Genomic DNA, 17,142 nt, shown 5'->3' with positions numbered 1-17,142 from the left:
ATACAGCAAATACCAATAGATACAGCCACTTAAAAGTTGTTTGGGTTTCTTCATAATTTTAAAGAGGGCAGAGACGTCTCGAGACCAAGTAAGTTTGAGAAATTGCTGGTTAGAGTTATTTGCCCTGGAAGCCACTCCCGAAATGGGTGGGTTAGCCCCAAACACACGGGTGTGCTTACGAAGCTGGTTCTTGGGGAAGAACCAGCACAACAGAAGTTACTTAGAACGCATCACCTTGGTCTTTTCATCTTCCTCCTGGTCCTTGGCGTGAGGGAAGCACTGTGTGGCCCTCACTGCAGCCCCCCCCCCCTTTGCACAGAGGCCCCTACCAGGCCCGTGGCCCACCCCACACAGCCTGCAAGGAGCACAGGAACAGCCCGCAGGAGTGCAGGGCGACCACGGGGCTGAGTGACGAGCGCAGGGAGGAGAGGAAACTTCACGGGGCCAGCGAGTCTGACCAAACCACTTTTCTCTAGAAAGGTGAACAGGTGTGGCATTTTGTCCTGTTTGGGGGCATAGCAGTTCCCTACATCTGGTTAAACACAGAAAACCCCCAGTTGTGTCTTCCTCGGTCCAAGGTGACTCTGAAGTGAGTGATGGAAGAGGAAACCATGAGAGACAGGCTCAACAGCGGAGGAAATGAACGGGTAACAAACTTTCTGCTTTTTATTGCTTCTTCAGATCCTCTGTCGATGGGGCCTCAGAAAGCTCTGGAAACCATCGGTGCGAATTTGCAGAAGCAATACGAGAACTGGCAGCCAAGGGTAAGTGCTCTTTATTTGCTTTTCTCTTTCTTTCTTACAGGGAAGCTTCAATTCCTTGCTTTCATACAGCCTTTGAATCCAAGTGAGAGGTTTTTACGGACCCTCAGCTCCCGTCCCTCAGTGGCCAGACACTCCTCACTGCGCCCCCTCCCCAGCGCTGTGGACGTGCCCTGTCATGTGTGAAGGTGCCCGGGAACTTGTGGGGCCTGGGCTGGACAGTCTCTTACTCATTTGGCGTGGGTTTCCCCCACAGACTTCAGACACTGAAAAGCATTTCTCATGTTACTCTTAAGTCATGGTTTTTCTTTTGCACAGGAAACATAGTTTCAGTAACTTTCCTGCAACCTCAACTAGTTAGAGCTATTTCTCCCGTCTTCAATTTTCAGACAGTTGAGAAAAAAAGCACTCAACATTGAAAAGATGACACCTATTATATGCTTTGTCTTTGATTCAAAAGGTAAGGTTCTTTTTAGGGAGCCAGCCACCAATTACTGTGCCTTTTGTTGCTTATATCTTACAGTTTCGTGGTTTTGTTTTTTTAAAGTGGAATACAGTAACTGTGTCAAATTGCCTTTTAAGATCTTAAGTTTTCTCGTGAACCACCCCAAGACCCATTTCCTTTAGCCTTGCTCTTTAGCTGGTTTGAAGATGTAATAATTGTAGCAGCAGATTAGAAATTTGGGGTGTTCATGGAGGTGCCTTTCTGTTCCACTTTGTGTGGCGGGCTGGCTCTGGAGTTCTCTACAGGGTGCGACCATGGTGGGTGGCGGTGGTCTTGCTCACACGGCTCCCGAGAGCCTTTGCGGTCTTCGCCCTTCCTTTCTGAGTGTCTGCCTCATGGAAGCAAGTGGCTTAGGGCCCCCAGAGAACCCTGCCTGCTTGGCTTTCATCTGTGGGCTGTTTATCCACGTGACCTGGAATTAGGGATTCTTTGCATGTCATTTGCATTCTAAGAGAACAGCCAGAAATGAATCTGTTGGTGGCTGTCACCGTGCCCACGGGTCATTTCTGCTGCTGCCCATAGTTGTGGGATGACTGAGTGGTGGGGACCACGTCCCTCTGTGTCTTAGGGGGCAGCAGGGTCTAACTTGTGGAGTCGATAACCACAGACCCCCAGTCTTCGGAAGGCAGTGTCTTAGTGATGACTTTGATCTATGCCTAAGGGCTTTGCTTCTTCCTCTGTGGGATTTGTTACCTCTTGCTGGTTACATAAAAACTCCGGAGCCTTTCTCGTGAGGGTACAATGCCTTTGGGCTTGGATGAGGAACCGAGAGTTCCATGGTGTATCCCTTTGAAGACAGTTGAGATGCCCACTGTTGTCAGTAGAAACTCGCTTCTTTGAGGACTTTGAAGGCACTCCGGGATCTCTGCGACACTCCCCAGGCGCTGACGGGAATGCGTGTGGTGCACACAGACTCTCAGTCCGCGTGTGACAACACACACAGGTAACGTCTGTCGGGAGACTTGACGTCACTGGCATCTAGAAGGTGGAGAACCAGCAATATTCAAATTTAAAAGAACGCCTTTCTGACTTACCTCCATCGGACCATCTCCTGGGTTTGACATCATGCTTTGGCTTTTTGCTGGGTTCATTTATTTAAAAGAGAATGCAACCAGATAAATTCAGATCTACCAACTGCGTTCTTCACAGAACAAGCTCTGCTGTTTTAATTACGTTCTTCCTTTTAAGGAAATATTACATGAGAAGATACGGTCTTTCAGAATATGGGTTTAATATTTCTAGATATTTTATGTTTATTCCATTTGGTATGATTTACAATTTTGGGGAGTGCTAAGAGTTGATTTACTGCTAGCTTTATTATTAGTTAACTTGGTAGGCATCAGCTAGTTCATGCTAGCTGGCAGTAAATGGAATCTTTGAAAGTAGGATCTATTATTATTTTTAATCTAAATTTCTTTCTATGAGCAGATCTCTCCTATGGCATCTGGAAGAGGCATTACCATGTAAGACAGGCAGCATTTACATATAGGGACATGATCACAGATCCAGAAATGACAGTAGAATCAGGATGGGGTTGAGAAGTCACCTTCTCGCCGTGGCGGGAGGGTGACCGTGTGAGATGAGCGGTAGCAAAGAGGGTGCAGTCCTCCAGGCGAATGTTGTTAGTCTGAGACATGTGTTCAGAGTTTCATGGGATTTCAAGAATGGATCTGCAAGGTAATGTTTTGAAGGAGAGAGGCAGTTCAAGAGGCTCGTGAGGGAGGGAGTTTCTAGATTGTAGAGTGCTTAAGAAAAGGTGTGGGTGCACGGGGCCGGTGGGACCCCGTCGGGGCTGGTTTGTAGGGAGGGATTGGAACATGCCAGCCGCACTGTAGAAAGGAGCCGTTCATGCCGCCGACCGAGTGGGCTCTTTCGCCTTAGTATTTTGTTTTGAATGTCAAGACGATTGCATTCATTTTTAAGTATGATAAAAAGGTTTAAAATTTTGCTGCTTCCAACTGTTAGTGGGATGCATCTGTTCAGAAATGAGCCTGAGCTTAGTAAGGGGTGCGTCAGGAGGGCTTGCCGGCTTGCTGGTGCCGTCGTGGGGCTGTGCTCTACGCGCCAGGCAGTAACAGTGCGCTCTGGTGCGAGTGGCATGCTTCTCCGCTTTCTGGAAGCTCCTGTGGGTGACAGGAGAGGGAGGGAGGCTGGCCTCATGCTGCCTCCCAGAGTTTGCACAAAACATGAGACAGTTACCAGGCTCAGATGTTCTGTGCAAGGTGGCCTGTTCCTAACTGTAAGTCAGGGTCCTTTGAAACATTGCAGAGCTAAACACACACCACTTTACTGCGTTCTACAGGGCTCTTGAGTGCTCTGCGTAATAGAGGCTCATGTGCCATCTGCAATAAAACAACGGGAGTGTTAGTAAATTTCCAGACCTTTGAGGCAGACTCCTCTAGATCTGGTCTCCTCTTCCTCCGTGTCCTGTACGACAAGGCTCAGAAAGCCGGCGCAGCTGGAAATGAGGTCCTGTTCATTAGTGTTGGCATGCCTCCGCAAGGCTGTGGGTGGGACACGTGGGACCCTGCTACTGACCACGGGAACCCTGCCCACCTCGTGCCTCGGAGAGCTGATGTCCTTCCTCGTGTTCTCCTCCTTGCTTTTCTAGCTTTAACTATGCAGGAATAGACATTTTGATAAGGGTGATTTGGGGTCAAGAAGGAATTTAGAGAAGCCATGATGGTGATATTTTTTTTCTGAGGCTGCCAGACTGTCAGGCCCAGATTTTCTTTCCAGGCTGATTGAACCCTTGTCTAAATAATTTATCAGTTTGCCACCAGTGAAATACTTCTTTTGATTAAATTTAAGGCTCTGCCTTACTACCTTGTAGGTACATAAATTTGTGTCCTGTAGGAGACCGAAGGAAGAATGCCAGCTGTTGTTCCAGCTGACTGTCGTGCAGGGAGACCTCACTCCTGTCAGAGGAAGCCCCAGCTGGGCGTGTGACTGGGCGACAGCAGTGGGGATTACAGAGTCGAGCGTATCTGGTGAAGAACGCATGTTTCCGAGGCTTTCTCTAACCACTCGGGGCTTCTGGCAGTTTAGTGCAGGGCGTAACGGGCCGGAGCCATTGGGGGGGGCCACAAACAAGGGTCTCGTCCTGTCGCTCTTTCCCCACAGTGCTGCAGACCCGAAAGCAAATGGAGGTGGGAATGTTTATAGCTCACTATAAGGCAGGTGAAGGAGCTTGGCGAGGCGTCCACTGTTGGCGGCATCTGACTGAGTGCATTTTGTCCCAGTAACATAGCAGTCTGCACGTGTCTATGAAAGGGGACAGAAAATGCCCTTTGGAGCCTCCCTGGAGCGCACCTTGTGTGTGGTAGGAGCTCCTCCGGGAGGCAGGTCTGTGGATGCAGAGGCGGTGCAGGTGAGCTGTGGCCGTGGGCCCCAGGGGGCGGGCGTGCTGGGCAGTTCTGAGGACAGGGTGGGATCGTGCATTGTGTCCTGTCCTGCAGTTTGCCATGCTCCCCTGGTCGGTCACGGCTGCTGTGCGGTTGAGGAATGGAGGTCGGTGTGCCGGTTAGACATGTGTTTGTGCTTCCCGCCCGGCAGAGTGTACGCAGGGCCAGAAGTCTGTCTGGGACAAAGCCGGGCTCCACCACCTGGTCATCAGCCAATTGCAAATAATTGTTGCATTTGAATTTGAGTGACAAAGGCCTTTCCTTTGGTTTTTTTTAAAGATTTTATTTATTTTTTGACAGAGAGACAGCGAGAGAGGGAACACAAGCAGGGGGAGTGGGAGAGGGAGAAGCAGGCTTCCCGTGGAGCAGGGAGCCCGACACGGGGCTCAATCCCAGGACCCTGGGATCATGACCTGAGCCGAAGGCAGACGCTTAACGACTGAGCCACCCAGGTGCCCCATCCTTTGGTTTTGATCACAGAGCTGCTTGCGTGCTCGGAGAGCATGCTTGAACAAACAGCACTGCTGACTGGACCGTTTGGTGTGAGGGGGCGTCCGGGGAGTGGGCTAAGGCCAGTGGACAGCTTCATTCACTCTGGGGCATTCACGGGCTCGTTCTGTAGGTTTTAGGCACGGGTGTTGTTTGCCAACCCCAGCACTTAGGTATTGGCGGGGTTGTGGGTAGGATATCTCCTTGCCTCTTTCCTGGGATGGGGCGGATGGCGTGACCCTCATCTCAGGGAGAGAGCATCCGGTGGCCTGTTCAACGAGCTGCCAGGTGTTCAAGCTGGGAGGTGCTAGGGGAAGGGCTCTACCCGGCCAGGTCGCTGGGCTGCAGCCCACCGCATGGCTGGGTGACCCGCCGCCCCGGCCTGCAGTGTCCTTCCTGGGGCTGGTCACAGTGCTTGGGACCCACAGCCTGTGGCGCCTCCCTCTTTGGGGTGGGAGTAGGGGCAGAGGAGTGTGCGTGAGCGCTGACAACTCGCCCACCTGACTCCCTTCAGTGTCCTGGAGTGAACTTTATACAGGGATGCGGTAAGGCTCACAAGTGAGTGGGTTCTGCCTTGCTTGGGGTTTTCAGAGTTGGATGTGGGTTATTGAGGGAGGAACCAGCTTTGCCATAGGAGTGTGTGCTCCGCCCTCCCCAGGAGGTGCTCTGGATGGATGTGTGGGATAGGCCCAGGTGGGCTGTTTGCTCCCCCACTGTGACCTTAGTCCCAAACCGACCTTGCGGCGCAGGCTGTCATGCCATCGTCCTGCCCTGCTGTCCCCCGTTCCTTCGCCAGCCCGGCTTTTCTGTGGGCCCTGCCGTGGGCCTTTATGCACCATGCTTGTGTTTCTGTGGCACACCGCAGTGAGGCGCACAGCTGAAGGGGGAAGTGGGGAGGCGCTCACGCTTCCATGGCTCCTGTCTGCTGTGAAGCACTTGGCACCGCTGCTCTTCAGTTTGCACGACAGAGTAGGCAGAGCCTTCTGGCCCTCTTGGGGTTAACTGTTGTGTTTTGACAGTGACTTAACTGGCTTCCCCCCAGAATGCGGAGATTGTACCTGTGACGGACACGAAGTTATATTTTTGCTTCGGCCTTGAGCATGTCCCCGCACTCCCCCTTCACCCCGTCCTCACTCACTGCTTGCCCGACAGCTGCTCCGCGCGCCGTGTTCAGGGAGAATTCTGATCTGTGCTCCTGTGCAGCCCTGTCCCCCGAAAACCAGTTTCTACCCAGCTCTTCCTGCTCACCCTGCCTGCCAGCGCATTCCATGAGCGCAGAGAGGCGGCGGCCCTCCGCCATCACTCAGCAGCTTCGAGGCACGACCGACAAAGTCTTTAAAAAACACACAAACTCGTTAAAGAAGAAGGAGAAGGAGGAAGTGATGTTGCAGCCCGTCTGGAGGGTGAGCAGCCTTGCGTGGCTAGACTCCCCGGCTGTCTGCGGCGGCCTGTGAGGGTCGCCCTGTGCCGTGCCGCCACGGTGCGGTCCCTGTGGTGACTCCAGCCTCTGCAGGTACAGGGTGTGTGACAGTCCTTTTGGGATTTGGGCCCCCACGGTTTTGAGCGGAGCACTGCTGAGCATGGAGGTGAGGCCACTGTCGGGGCGGTGGACTCGTCAGGCATCCCCGTGCACCCCTCATGTCCCTGCAACAGAGGTCACCGGCAGCTCCTTGCTTTTCGCCTTCCATGGGCAGGGGTGCCTCACGGGCAGGGAGGGCTTACCAGGACGGACGCCTCCTTGCTGCCATCGTGCCGGGGGTGGGCATGTGGCCTGGGATCGTGGGGAGAACACACACTTGTTGAATTGTTGCGGTGCTGCTTTCTAGAAATGGAAGTTGAGAGCTTACCACGGAATGTTGAGGGTTTGTAAATGTGAAAGGTGGGTTAATGGGGAGAACAGGATGAGGTGGGGTGTCAGCTCTGAGGGGTCCGCCCCTGCTCTGCCTGGCACCCCTGCTTCACCAGCCCCCCTGCTCCTTCCGCCCACCTGTGCATGCGGGCTTGCTGGTAGTATCGTGTTTTTACAGAGAAATAGGGCTTAACTCTGTCCTTCACAAGCCCGTCAAGGATCTGGTCTCTCATCTTCACGATCTTTTTAACGAGAGAGCTATCTCTATGTGTGACAAACTGCAAATGAGGACCAGGCGCTGTCTGCGCAGCTCGAACACTGCAGCTCAGATGTCTGAGTCCCAGGTTTCGTGTGCGGCGTTGGCTTCCTGAGTTAACCCGGAGCCCCCAGTGCTGAGCCATGTGCAGACAGCTCTGGAGGGCGTCCTAGGGAGGGAGGTGAAGACGTCTGAGGAAGTGCCGGCTCTGGGAAAGGAGAAGCTACGGAGCATGAGGCAGTGGGGTGTAGAATCTGGGGGAGGCGGTGAGGAGCCCACCGTATGCTCGCCATATGTGACTGGGAAGGGTTGTCAAATCCGGCTCCAGCCAGATGAGAAAGTGCTGATCCAGGGGGGTAGTCGCAGACTGGAGGGGAGCGGCCACTTCTGCTCGCTAGACTTCATGCCATCGGGAAACCATGTGTCGCAGCAGTGGTCGTGAATTGGGCGCTCACGACGGCTTCTGGGTACCCCTGTCGTAAATGTCAAGGAGTTAATTGTTGGTGTGATAAGCAGTGGAGGTTTGAGACGTGGAGACGGAATTCACAGAACACAGTGTGAAGGAGTCGCACGCGGTGTGGCCCGTGTGCCTGACCTCTCTCGCTCAGCATCAGGGTCACGTGCGCGTGCTGTTGCTGGATCAGTGTTTTAGTCCCTTTCACAGCCGGAGGAGTTCGCGGGACGGACACACCACATTTGTGTGTCCATTTCCTGATGCACCCTTGGGCTGTGTCTACCCCTCGGCTCTCAGAGCAACGCTGTTGTGAACGTTTGTGTCTGAGTGTTTGTGGGGACGTGTGCTTTCAGTTCTTTCGGGCGTCTCCCTGGGTCACGTGTAACTCCGTGTCGACCTTGAGGAACTCCCGTATCGGCTGTGCCATTTTCCATTCTGGCGTCATGTGAGAGCTCAGTTTCTCCCTGTCCTCATCGACACTTGTCATTTTCTGTGTGTTTTGTTTTAAAACTATTATTGGGGTGCCTGGGTGGCTCAGTCGTTAAGCGTCTGCCCTCAGCTCAGGTCATGATCTCAGGGTCCTGGGATTGAGCCCCGAGTCAGGCTCCCTGCTCCACGGGAAGCCTGCTTCTCCCTCTCCCTCTGCTGCTCCCCCTGCTTATGCTCTCTCTCAAATAAATAAATAAAATCTTTAAAAAAAAAAAAAAACTATTATTAAGATGGCCATCCTGGTGGGTGTGAAGAGGCATCTCTTTCTGGTTTGGATTTGCATTTCCCTAATAACTAGTGATGTTGAGCATCTTTTCTTGTGCTCATTGGCCGTTTATTTGCACATCTTCTTTGGGAACACATCTATTTGTTATTTGTCTTTACTGTTGAGTTGTGAGAGTTCACAGTGGAGACTTCAAACTGACTGAGCCAAAGTTTTTGTTGAGAGGACTTGTGTCCTTTCCAAGTAATGTATGTGATATCTGCTGACGACCTCATAGCAACATTTAAGTTCTAAAATAGTCTTTGGCCTGTTCAATTTGTCCCACCTATAAAACGTTTATTAAGAGGTTCTTAATACCTCTTAATACCTCTGGGCGCCTGGGTGGCTCAGTTGGTTAAGCGACTGCTTTCGGCTCAGGTCATGATCCTGGAGTCCCTGGATCGAGTCCCGCATCAGGGAGCCCGCTTCTCCCTCTGACACTCCCCCCTCTCATGTACTCTCTCTCTCTCATTCTCTCTGTCTCAAATAAATAAATAAAATCTTAAAAAAAAAAAAAAAGAGGTTCTAGGATTACATCAATACATGTACTGTGTAATTAGGTATTTTAATATATATTCCACATGATTTGCCAGGTGTTTGGTTTTAAAAAGCGGTGGCCCACTCAGCCTGGATTGCATGATATGGAGAAACTTCTTTTTTTCTTTTTTTTTTTAAAGATTTTATTTATTTATTTGACAGAGAGAGACACAGCGAGAGAAGGAACACAAGCAGGGGGAGTGGGAGAGGGAGAAGCAGGCTTCCCGCGGAGCAGGGAGCCCGATGTGGGGCTCAATCCCAGGATGCTGGGATCATGACCTGAGCCAAAGGCAGACGCTTAACGACTGAGCCACCCAGGCGCCCTATGGAGAAACTTCTTGTCAAGGTCATTCGGTGTGGAGCGATAGGGGAGGTGACCCCTATGGACTGGGGGGCCCCAGCAGCTGTCAGGGGCACTTCCACAGCAAGTGACTGGTCACCAACATGCTGTGTCCCCTGGGTCTCTTGTCTACTTTAGCTTTACTAACCGTGCAGATCTTTCCTGGACCCCTAGTGCCCGGTGACTTGATTTTCTTCTCTGATATATTTGTCTTTTTGACATATTTGCTGATTGCCTGCTCAGAGGAGGCTCCACCTGGGCACAGGGTCCCAGGATGAACCAAAAGCAGCCCTGCCCCATGGGGCTCATATTCTGGGGGTTGTCACCCTGTGTCCTGTCATGGTCATGGTTTGTGAGGCCATGAGCCCCATGATTCTAACATCACCTTGTGATGTTTCCCCTCTACTTCTTCAGCCTCAGCTCTCTGCTATCTGCAATTTTGTTTGGATTTTCAAGATTCAATTCCCCCCAGAAGAGTGTTCACCATTCCCTGGGTGGCCAGGCTGTGTGGTGAAAAGGCACGTACTACCCCAGGGTAGAGACCAGAGGACATGCGCCCCAGGTGCTTGTTCGCAGTGAAGGAGAGAGCGAGGCCCCCAGACCCCACACCTTGAGTGCCCCGGGCCCCCTCGGCCTGTGGGTCCACTGTGACACTGACCTCACAAAGGCCGTGTGGCTGCCCACCCCCTCTATCTCGCTGCAATGAAAGGAGCCCCCAGAAAGCTGGGGGGTGCCTGAGGGCCACTGACTCCTGCAACAGGGGCACACCCTGAGTCTGACACAGGCAAGACAGCCCCTTCCGAGGCCACCAGCCCAGCACAGGCTGTGAGGGCTCTTTGTGTCCCTGTAAGGAGGTGTGGCGGGCCCGTGGCACATTCTAGCCCGCCTTTCCCAACGTTTCCCAACAGAGAGACTGTGATTGGCCCAGCCAGCATACCTTGTATTTATTTATGTATTTTGCTGTGGTCCTGTGTTCACTGACCAGTCTATGGATGGATCCCACAGAGCTGAGGTGCCCACCCTGTATGCGGCTGTGACCCGGGGGCCGGATGACAGAGGGCTGATTTGGCACATGGCCGAACCAGGACGATCAAACAGGGATCCTGTCAGTGTCTTCGGGGGGCAGGGGGTGTCTCTCTTGTAAGGGCTGCAGGTAGGGCAGGTTCCTTGATGGATTTTTAGTTCTAAGTTTTGCTTTTATAAAGACAGTCTTAGCCAAATTTCAATAAAATCCAAGGAGAGAACCCAGACAATTGAGAAGTACTCCAAGATTTGAGGAAATTGAAAGTGTCATGAAAGAGTGCTTTGTGAAACTTTGCATATGAATGGGGAAACCTGAATGAGGTGCATAATTTTCTAGGAAAGTTAAATGACCATGATTGACCTCAGAAAAGATAGAAAATCCATAAACGTGGGAGAAATTGAGAATGTTATCAAAGGGTCTTCTCCTAGTCCTCCTTCCTGTAAAGCATATGAAATTTGGGAGAAACACAGAATTCTATAGCTATTTGACTTCTGTTGTGGGAAGATATTCAAAATATGTTATATTTAAAAAGCAAAGTATAAAAGAAAAAAATGTATTCAGCAGACTCAGAATATGCACATGTACCTTGTAGAAATTCAGCTCTTCCTGCTTGTCAGATTAATAGTGTCGGTGTGGAGATGGATGGACAGACAGACAGACGGATGGATGGACGGATGAGTAGATAGCTGGGCAGGTGGGTGGGTGGATGGATAGTTAAGATACACAGATGCGCACATTGATAGGTCCGGCTACCTGGCTTCCCGTGCATTTGGATGCCCTGCTGGGAACATGCCCTGGGGGACTTAGCCCAGGGCTACCTCAGGTGTTCCTAGTTACTCTTTCCCTCCTGGTGTCTTGCTGTGTTGATTAATTCTAGTCCCACAAAGGTGTAGAGACACATGTAGGTAATCCCTGAAATGATACACAAAACATTTGTCATGGCGAGTTTAGGGTAGATGCAGAAGACTTTGACCCTAATTCCTTCTGTACACCTTGCATTTAGAAATCCTGAGTATTTATTGCTTGAATAATGGGCAGCTGATCTAAAGTAGCCACTCTCCATGTGGCACCTTAGTGTAGGAAGGGGCATGTGGGGCAGAAGGAGCCACTTGGGACTTTTGCCTTTGGGTCATGAAATTTACATGTAGTTTGTTCTGACTTTTTTATCTGTCTCTTGTTTCTGTGCCTCTGTGTGTGTGTGTGTGTGTGCATGATGTGAGTGTGTGTGACTGTGGGTGATGTGTGTGGTGTGTATGTAATGTGTACCATGTTTGTGTGTGTATGAGGTATGTCTGTGTGTGGTGTGTGATATGTGGTGTGTGTGTGTGCCCAGTGTGTATATATGTGTGGTGTGTGTGGTGCGTGTGTGTGTGTGGGGATGTGTGTGTATGTATGCTGTATGTACGTGTGTGTGCGTGCATGTGCATGCCTGTGTGCACTGGCCCACGTGCGTTGGCTGGTGTGCGCTGAGAAACTGGAGAGGCTTTGGCACGGTGCTTGTCCTGGGTCGTCCCATCTGGGGGACAATCTTCCCTAACTGTCCAGCACCACGGCTACTGGAGTCTGTCGGAATGTGTGGGGCGGCTGGTTCCTCTGTGTCGAGAGCTCAGGACAGTGGCGCAGGGGGGCCACTGCCCTCAATGGGCAGCCAGGCGGAGGGTCTCTGCTCAGAAGGCCTGTAGCCTTTGATTTTGTTGACTGGCACCAAGCATCAAAACTGCTGAGCTTACGGTGGACATTTTAGCCCAAGAGAGACAACGAACAGTGACAAATTAGGTTGTCTTAGCAGAAGGAAAAGTGCTATATTAAACACTCTCTTAAAAAAGAAGGGAAACATCTTGAAAAAATAAATATTGGCCATGCATAGCACCGTACAGGGTTGATGTGAGGGACGGCCGCCAGAAGATGCCAGCCCTGTCTCCACGGTTTTACAACCCAAAGGATGGACGTGCCTGATGGTGCTAAAATGCACGCGTGCTTCGGTGTGTGCGTGCACTGTGTGTGGACTTCGGCTGGCTGTGGCCACAGGTGCAGGGGCCTCGTTGGGACTGGACACAGGTGTGAGGCTGGTGCAGCTTTATAACTGGAGGTTCTTGCTGTAGCCTCCAGTTAGAGGGAACAGTGGTTTTTGTTGTAATTTTGATGTCTTCATCAGTGTCTACAATCATTATTATTAGTGCATTAACATGGGTAAGTCAACACCCCAACTCACTGACAGAGAGAGTTACAGATAATGGATGAGATCATGAGTTTTACTGTCCTCTGCTCAGGAAGGTGATTGTCTGAATGGTGGGGTCTACACGGGATCCCCCACTTCCCTAGCGCTGTGTCTCACGCAGGAGCACAGGGAATTTAGGAGGAGAGCAATCTGGGGCAGTTAAGTACGGCTAGAGGGTTTTCTATGCCTTAATAACCCTAAAGAAATCCCTTTGTTTACAAACACTGTCCTTTAATTAATGTACTTGATGACGACTCTGAACAGTATATGGCCGCATTCGCCTGGGAGCCAGGGAACCTGTGTTAACCCCACTGAATACTTGTGACCTTGGGTAAATCTCCAGAATTTATTTCAGCTCTGACAGGCTCTGGTTCTGAAAGGGGTTTATTCTCATCTACTTAATCTAGCAGGAAAGACTGTGCTATCGAGTAAAGCCAGATTATCTTCTTGGAGGTGAGCGTTTTGGACAATGTTAGGCCTCATGTCCCCAGGACACAGGATTCAGGAGATGGGCATCATACAGGGTCTCTCCATGTTTTTGTCCTTGTGAAAATCAGAAGTGCCTTTTTTCATAGTTCTGCTGCTCCTTGTTTTAATGCGACTGTGTTTCTGTTTGCTCAGCTGATAGGAGTTCTTCACCTTTGACGTTGATGTTTACTCCTTCCTGCATGTTTGTCCTCCCTGGAATCGTTTTCCTTCAACCTGGAATGTTTAAAATATTTCTTTTAGTGTGAATCTGCTGGCAATACATTTATTTAGTTTTTGTTTATCTGAAAATTTGTTTTTGTTTCTGTTTCTGTGGGGAGAGGGGCAGAGGGAGAGGCAGAGTTATAATCTCAAGCCGACTCCCCGCTGAGCAGGGGCTCTCTCTTACAACCCTGAGGTTATGACCTGAGCAGAAATCAAGAGTCAGAAGCCTGACCAACTGAGCCATGCAAGTGCCCCTCAAAATGTTTTTATTTTTTTCACTTCGAAGGATAGTTTTGCTGGGTGTAGAATTCTATAGCAATTTTTTTTTTCCAGTTTAAAGGAGTTAAAAAGTGTGTTCCTCTCATCTCCAGGCTTCCGTCTTCTCTGTTAAAAAGTTGGCTGCGAGCCTTCATGTTTGTCCTATTTTACCCCTCTGGCTGCTTTAAAGCCTTTTTCACCAAGTACTGAGATGTTCATAGGTGTGGTTTACTTTCTGTTCATCGCGTTTGGTGCTCCTTCACTGTAGGGCTTGCTGGTTTTTATCAGTGTCCTGCAGACTCTGTTCCCTGTGTCCCACCTCCCCTCCAGGAGCTCTGCTTCAAGTACGTTAGACTTTCCATTCTGTCCCAAGTATGTCTTACTCTCTGTTCAGTGTTGTGGTTTTTCCTTCCATGCTTTTGTCTGGATATTTTCTCCTGACACTTAATAGCTCACAAATTCTGTTCTGGTGTTCAATCTCCTGTTTAGCCAACCTACCTTTTTTTTTTTTTTTAATTCCATTGTATTTTTCTAGTCTGTAATTTCCATTAGGCTCTCTATTGATTGCTGGTCTCTGGGGAAGATTTCCACCTTGTTACGTCTTATCTTGAACACATTGGCTATCAGTGCTAAGATGCCCTTTCTTTTCACCTGAACATCCCCGAGATGGGAAGGCATGTTTCCAGCAGTGCTGACTGCTGTGTGCATTGACAGAGTTGTGGGTGTTGGGGTGCACAGGTGTGAACTCCACGGTGTGACTAGACAGGGGTCAGTGTTTTAGCCAGCTGGTGGAGGGAGGCTCAGTCCTGATTGTGGAAGGCCTGTGAATGGGGTCTGTGACCTGGAAGAATCCCCAGAGACCACCATGGAGATGGTATACCCCCCACACTCGTGGCCCAAGGGTGAGGCTGAGTGAAAACGTAAACTTGACTCAGAGAGTGGACCTCCAAACACGTGGAAGAGGTGTTTGGGGCACCTCAGCCAGAGCGTGCTAAGTGACAATCTTGTCCAGTTAAGCTGACCATAGCTCTTGTACCAAGTATCGGATAAAAATTCCAGCTGATGAGAAAGCACTGTGTCAGAGCTTAATTGTCAGTGTTTTTTTCCCTCAGTGACACATGAAGCAATGATGCATCTTACAATTTTTGGCATCTTGAATTTTATGGAAAAAACCCCCAGCAACTATTTCATATAGATCATAGCCGTACTTTTTGAGGAGCAGAGCTGGGGACAGAATGGTGCTCTCTGGAGTTTAATAATGCAGAGAATCCTGCTGTGTAACCTACGGGCTCTTCTCCCTTCCTGTTTTCCTATTTTCTTTGTATTCTGATCTCCCTCAGCAATGGGCTTGCAGGAACCCTGCGTACATGGCTACAGAGGCAGTCAGTGATTGATCCATATTTGCCACACTTCCAGTAGGGGACGGGAAGTACAAGTTAGTGTCCTTTCGTCCAAAAATCCTGCATGCGGCCAGCCCCTCAATCCCCGCTCCCCACACTGTCTCTGATGTTCCCCTTCCTTCCACTGCCAGGAACGGAGGTGACACAAGGTAGGCTTGAGCCCAGTTAGTGATTGGGTGTTGCTGACCTGGCATAGGTTAAGTTTCAGGGCGATTGGAAGTGACTTGTCAGAGTCAGTATTGATCCTGTGGTCTTCGGCGGGACAGACCGGGAGGGCATCGTCTTTCTGCATCACCACGTGAGGGAAGATGACGAGGGACATATGCAAGGTGGCGTCTCAAAGGTGGAGTTGGACCTGAGTGAGAGCCTGCTCCTGGCACAGTCCCCACTGCCTGCTTCTTCACCAGCGCTGCATTGAGGTTTTGAGGGGCTGTTGCTGAGTTTATCCGTCAGCTTGGGAAGAGCTGGGTTTTTACAGCCACAGCTATGGTGTGCTTTCATTCTGCTCTTGTTTCAGCAGGGCTCAGTGAGATCTGACGCATCCCTTAAGGTTCTGACGAGTTTCTGTTGCTGTCGTGAAAGAGATCTTTTCCCCGTGCGTCTCTCGTGGGTTTCTAGAATGCTGTTTACTGCTGCATGTTGGTTATCACGCTGTCATCAGGCCCTGTGCTCTGTGGGCCTGAGACTGCTGTGACGGTGCTGTGGCGGCCTCGGGACTGGCGCTCTGCCCACTGGAGACTCACTGCCCGCACGGCTGGGCTGCCATGACTCAGTCAAAACCCCCGACTTGCAGGTGAACAGGAAGGTCGGTGCTAGATTCAGTTTTATAGATTTCAAGTCTCTTTAAAATTTAGAACATCCCTCTTTCCGTATGCCATTCCACAAACGTTTTTTCAAGCAGTTATTAGATGTCATTTAGGTAAGAAAAATATACAGACAGATCTTAAGTCTTTGGTTGGATGAACTGTGAGAACCGTAAACTCCCCTAAAACCAGAACCAAGGGTAGAGCATTGGTCACCCAGAAAGGTCCCTCACCCTCCCCCGTCAGAATCCCTGCCTGGGAAGCCACTCGCTGGAGGCCTTGTCCTGACGTTTGTGCAGAGGGTCGTGGGCTGGGATATCTGCCTCCACAACGACGACGACGACACAGTTTCCGAGATGCGGCCATGTTGCTCGTTCCTCTCCATGACCCAGGAGCATCTCACTGTATGGCTAGACCACAATTCATTGATCTGTTCACCTGCTGGTGCACATTTGGCTTATTTCCAGTTGTTGGCTATTATGAAGAAGGGAGCTGTGGATGTTGGTATAAAAATCCTTGTGTGGGTGTGTGTTTTCATTTCTCTCGGGTACCTAGGAATGGGATTGCAGGTCGTGGGGTGGTTTATGTTTTCTATTATATTTTGTAAGCAGCTCTAAATTGGCAAGATGACAAAAATCATCTGTTACTCTTTGCAGAGCCAGGCAATCTGCAGAGAAATCTTATTTACAGTTTTCTCCACATGCTCTGGAGATGTGCAAATGTGAACATAGAGGAGCTAGGAGACGTTTGGCTGTCTTTGAAGGAATTCTTAGGTTAGGTATTGGACATTCTTTTCTCTCAAATAGTATCCGTTTCCTAGCAATGGGGAGTGGATTAGGCCATTTGGGCTTATAAATATGGCACAGTTTAGGAGATAATAAATTAATTGCTTTGACCCATTAATGGGCTTAAAAAGAGAAGGTAACCCCTTCGGAGTCATCCCCCCCGACCCCGCAGAGGTGACTCTTTCTGGACTGGGCTGTGCGCCTTCCCTTAATTTTCTCCAGGGTGGACTGCGCACAGGAGCACGGCCAATAAGACCCCAAACAGACTGTGGCCCTTCTTGACACCTGTATGCTCCTTTACGCAGCACTGTTTTTGAGCTTCATCCTGGCTGATTTGGGTTCTCAGGATCCCACTGCTCCAAGTGTTCCCTGACAACAACAGGATGGAAATCTGGCTCTTCACGGTTTTTTTTACCTCCATAAACAGCCCATCCAGGAGAACTGGCCAGAACATTTCCCTCCCTCCCTCCCCCTCCTCTCCCTTCCCCTCCCCTCCCTTCCCCTCCCTTCCCCTCTTCCCTTCCCTCCCTTCCTTCCCCTTTCTCCTTTTCTTCCTCTCTCCTCCTCTCCCCTCCCTTCCCCCCTTCCCTTCCCTCCCTTCCTCTCCCCTTCCTTCCC

General features: G+C 50.5%; 1 protein-coding gene across 7 annotated transcripts in view; it reads left to right on the top strand.

Moving 5' to 3' along the window:
• The window catches only part of RPTOR (regulatory associated protein of MTOR complex 1), a 378,655-nt gene that overhangs the window by 81,472 nt on the left and 280,041 nt on the right, over positions 1 to 17,142 (top strand). For 6 of the 7 annotated variants that reach the window (XR_014140335.1, XM_081804304.1, XM_081804305.1 and 3 more), the window contains exon 3: positions 682 to 764. Coding sequence is in view for 5 of the 7 variants with exons in the window: in XM_081804304.1 (XP_081660430.1) it covers positions 682 to 764 (83 nt within the window). In the remaining 2 variants the exon portion in view is untranslated. Of the gene's footprint in view, positions 1 to 681; positions 765 to 6,653; positions 6,673 to 17,142 lie in introns of those variants that run through there. The other variant, XM_081804306.1, reaches the window with a different exon arrangement.

The sequence above is a fragment of the Leptonychotes weddellii genome, chromosome 15 (assembly GCF_054177405.1).
Source record: "Leptonychotes weddellii isolate Sample4059 chromosome 15, ASM5417740v2, whole genome shotgun sequence".
Classification (NCBI taxonomy): Eukaryota; Metazoa; Chordata; class Mammalia; order Carnivora; family Phocidae; genus Leptonychotes; species Leptonychotes weddellii.
This window is presented reverse-complemented; position numbering and strand designations above follow the sequence as displayed.